Source organism: Pituophis catenifer, unplaced genomic scaffold, assembly GCF_029215685.1.
Source record: "Pituophis catenifer annectens isolate HBS135680 unplaced genomic scaffold, rPitCat1.0.hap2 SCAF_5, whole genome shotgun sequence".
In the NCBI taxonomy this organism is placed as follows: domain Eukaryota; kingdom Metazoa; phylum Chordata; class Lepidosauria; order Squamata; family Colubridae; genus Pituophis; species Pituophis catenifer.
In genome coordinates, this window is record NW_027256885.1 from 36,315,136 (window position 1) to 36,319,259 (window position 4,124).

At 47.4% G+C, this 4,124-nt stretch overlaps 1 protein-coding gene across 1 annotated transcript; it reads left to right on the forward strand.

Annotated features, from left to right (window-relative positions):
• Positions 1 to 1,186: 1,186 nt before the first annotated feature.
• On the forward strand, positions 1,187 to 2,497 carry LOC139317661 (uncharacterized protein F54H12.2-like). The gene has a single exon (XM_070944742.1). It carries the CDS (start codon positions 1,187 to 1,189, stop codon positions 2,495 to 2,497), a length of 1,311 nt encoding a protein of 436 aa, XP_070800843.1.
• The last annotated feature ends 1,627 nt before the right edge of the window (positions 2,498 to 4,124 follow it).

The following is a 4,124-nucleotide window of genomic DNA, read 5'->3' on the forward strand; positions in this document are numbered from 1 at the left end:
CCCGGTCCAAAGCCCCGGCAGCCGCCCTATCCCAGGCGGCCACCAGGTCATCAGCCGAGTCATGAGCTAGAGTCTCAGGAATTGGCCCAAGCTCCATCTGGAACCTATCAGGGTCCATCAGGCGCCTGGGGCGGAACCACCTGGTCGGTTCCGCCTCCCTGCGACAGGGTACGGCGGTCAGAAAGTCAAGTCGAAGGAGCGAGTGGTCAGACCATGACAAGGGTTCAATATCTACATCCCCTATATCAAGGCCACTCAACCACTGACCAGAGATAAAAACTAAGTCCAGAGTGTGTCCCCCCATATGAGTAGGGCCGTGAATTACTTGGGTCAGGTCCATGGCCGTCATGGAAGCCATGAACTCCCGAGCTACCTCAGATGTTTCACCAATGGATGGCAGGTTGAAATCCCCCATGACCACAAGTCTGGGGGTATCAGCCACCACCTCGGCTATAACATTGAGGAGCTCGGGCAGGGTCGTTGCCATGTGGCAGGGAGCCAGGTACGTGATCAACAGACCCATCTGCGCCCCACGACCCCACTTCACAAAAAGGGACTCACATCCGGCTATCTGAGGTACAGTGGTCTCCCTCGGATCAAGACCTTCTTTTAGAATGACCGCCACCCCCCCCGCCCCTGCCCTGAGCTCTCATTATATTGATACGATTACTGTAGAAATCAAAACGGATCAGAATGAAAACATAGCTTTTAACCACGGTAAGGTCGTTGTTAAGCTTCATTTCAGGCCTCAGAAAAGTGAAGGATGGTCGTGATAAAGAAGTGCGGGAGTCCTCAAACATATGTAGACTATTACAGAGCACAGGCTGGAAACGGGCTGCCCGGTTTCCGTGGATCCCCCGTTATGTATGGTACCGGTATAGGGGGCCTGTTCCGGGGTCTTTTTCGAAAAGCAATGCCGTTACTGAGGAGAGGCCTAGAAATCATTAAACCTCACGTAAAAGCGGCGGCTAATAACATTGCCAGAGACGTGTCAGGACAGCTTGTATCACGTGTTATTGGGGGTGGGCAGGGGGGATCTGGCATGGCAGTGATCAGGAAGAAACTGCCTGTTGGCCCGCCCATGCCTCCTAAAAAGAGGCGGCTTGTTAAAAAAACACGTCATACAAAGAGGAAACGTACACAAGGAAGGAAGCGCGGTGACAAACAGAACATCTTCTAAGATAAAATGGTGTTTATCCACGAGGCTTCAGAGGAATGTGTCAAATCGGAGCTAGATCTTTTTCAATTGGCGCCTACGCAAACTAACATTGAAAACTGCACATACATCGAGATCCCCCCTTTATCAGCGCTGACTCCCAATGCCCCTTTGGAATTTTTTATAACGGGGCATGGCGATCATTACACGGATTTAAACAATACTCTGCTGTATGTGAGCTGCAAGGTTGTGAAGGCTGACGGCACGGATATCGATGACAGGGCAAGAGTGAGTCTTGTCAACTACCCCATAGCGTCACTGTTCAACCAGGTGGATGTTACATTAGGCGATTGTGTGATTACACAGAGTCACCACTGCTACACTTACAGAGCCCTTATTGAACTTATTCTGAACTACAGCGGAGATGCTTTGGGGACCCAGTGTTCAGCGGGTGGCTTTTACAAGGATGACGAAACACTCATGGAGAACACCTTGCTGACAGCCGCCGGTAACTCTGGTTTCAGAGCACGAGCCAGACATACAGCTGGCAGTCGTAAATGGGATCTGCTAGGGCCCTTGCATAGCGATCTGTTTTTTCAAGACAAACTATTGATTAACGGTGTGGATGTGAATATTAAACTCTCAAGAAGTAAAAATGAGTTCTGCCTGATGAGGGATGGTAATGAGAATTACAAAGTACAGATCCTGGCAGCGTATCTCTTTGTAAAGCGTGTAAAAGTATCACCTGGTATACGGTTAGGACATGCGGAGGCTCTGCTGAACTCCAACGCCAAATATCCTATTGATCGTGTTGGTATGAAAGTTTACAGCATTCCTGCAGGCAGTCTTGTGTGTAACCAGGAAAACCTATTTCTAGGGCAGTTACCTAAACAATTAGTGATTGGTTTCGTGGACAACGCTGCATTTAGCGGTGATTATGAAAGAAATCCTTTCAATTTTCAGCACTATAATGTCAACTTTTGTGCCCTGTATTGTGACGGTGAACAAATTCCTGCTAAACCGCTTCAGCCTGATTATGAACATAACCTTTTTGTGAGAGAATATATGCAATTGTTACAGACGTCTGGCAAAGCAATGAAAGATCGATCTGTGCTAATCAACCGTGAGGAATTTAACAATGGCTATACTTTATATTGTTTTGATTTGAGCCCCGATCAAGGCTGCTCAGAGCACTATTCCCTGATCAAGAACGGAAACCTCAGAGCAGAAATTAGATTTGCTGTACCTCTCCCCAATACCGTCAACATGATACTCTACACAATCTTTGAAAATCTTATTGAAATAAGCCACACAAGGAATGTATTGTTTGATTATATGTGAGGATGGATACCATGCAGATACTACGTGTGTTGTCTGGAAATGCATTCTTTCTAGGCGTATACCCCAGTGATTTGTTACCCAAGAGAAAAATCTCCAAGAGGCCTTTCGGTTTAATTGTAAATATCCACCCCCATACTCTACCTTGTGAACACTGGTTCGCACTCTACTTTCCAACACACAGCAATGGTGAATTTTTTGACTCTTACGGAAGAGCTCCAGACGACTCTGACTTCCCCGTTGGCATTGTGAGGTTTTTAGAACTGCAAGCTAAGAAGTACACGTATCAACCGCTTCAACTGCAGCATCCCCTGGCAATAACCTGTGGACAGCATTGCTTATTTTATCTTGTTAAACGCTTTAAAGGGCTACCTTACGAAGATATTTTAAAGCTATACTCTGACAAAGATGTCAGAAATGATCAAATGGTGAAGCATTTTGTAGTAAATATGATGCCTGGAAGGGCTTCTGGAACGTGCTACAATTACCAATGTATGCAAACATGTATGGTACATTATAAAATAAACACAAAACGTTAAAAATATTGCATGTTTCACAGTGTTTTATTTGTTCACAATTGGAGCCAGTCACCAAAATTTAGAACACTTTTAGGGTCTGACATAGAACTTGCAGCAGGTGCAGACATAGCAGAGATTGATTTTGTAGAACTTACAGTCTTAATACTTCCTGCCTCTTTCATCTTTTCGAGTTGCTCTTTAACAACGTTAGAACCTAGCAATACTGTTGGTACATTCATCTCAGCCATTGCCGACATAAACTCGTTCCATCCCTTAGGATAATATTTCGCAGTACGCATCCGGTGTTGAGAAACCCCTTTGACCAGATCTACAATGTTAGACCCCGGCACCTTTGTACCCTTGTAGGAAATGGTTCCATAATCATCCCAACCCAAAATGTCTTGATGTTGTTTCATTTTGTTCAACAAAAGAGAAGCATTTTTCTTGTATCGCGTGCTCACGCCCTCTAATACTGGGCAGACTGAGTGCAGCCACATGTTTACTGGATCCGTGTCCCTCCTGGTTGGTGCTGGCCTCTCGGGAGGTTACATGAGGCTGGCTCCAGGGGATTATAAATGCTTCCTTGAGTGAGGGTGTCTTCCCTGCCGCCTTGAAAGAGGCGGTGGTGAGGCCTCTCCTCAAGAAACCTTCCCTGGACCCGGCAGTGTTGGCAAATTATCGTCCAGTCTCCAACCTTCACTTCGTTGCGAAGGTTGTTGAGAGTGTGGTAGCGCGACAGCTCCCCCAGTACCTGGATGAATCATCGTATCTGGATCCGTTCCAGTCGGGCTTCAGGCCTGGGTACAGCACGGAAACGGCATTGGTCGCGTTGGTTGATGATCTCTGGAAGGCTCGGGACAGGGGCTGTTCCTCTGTCCTGGTCCTATTAGACCTCTCAGCGGCTTTTGATACCATCGACCATGGTATCATGCTGCACCGGCTAGAGGAGTTAGGGGTGGGGGGCACCGTCCTACGGTGGTTCTCCTCCTTTCTCTCTGACCGGTTGCAGTCTGTGTTGACAGGGGGGCAGAGGTCGACCCCGAGGCCCCTTGTATGTGGGGTGCCACAAGGGTCGGTCCTCTCGCCCCTTCTGTTCAACATTTATGTGAAGC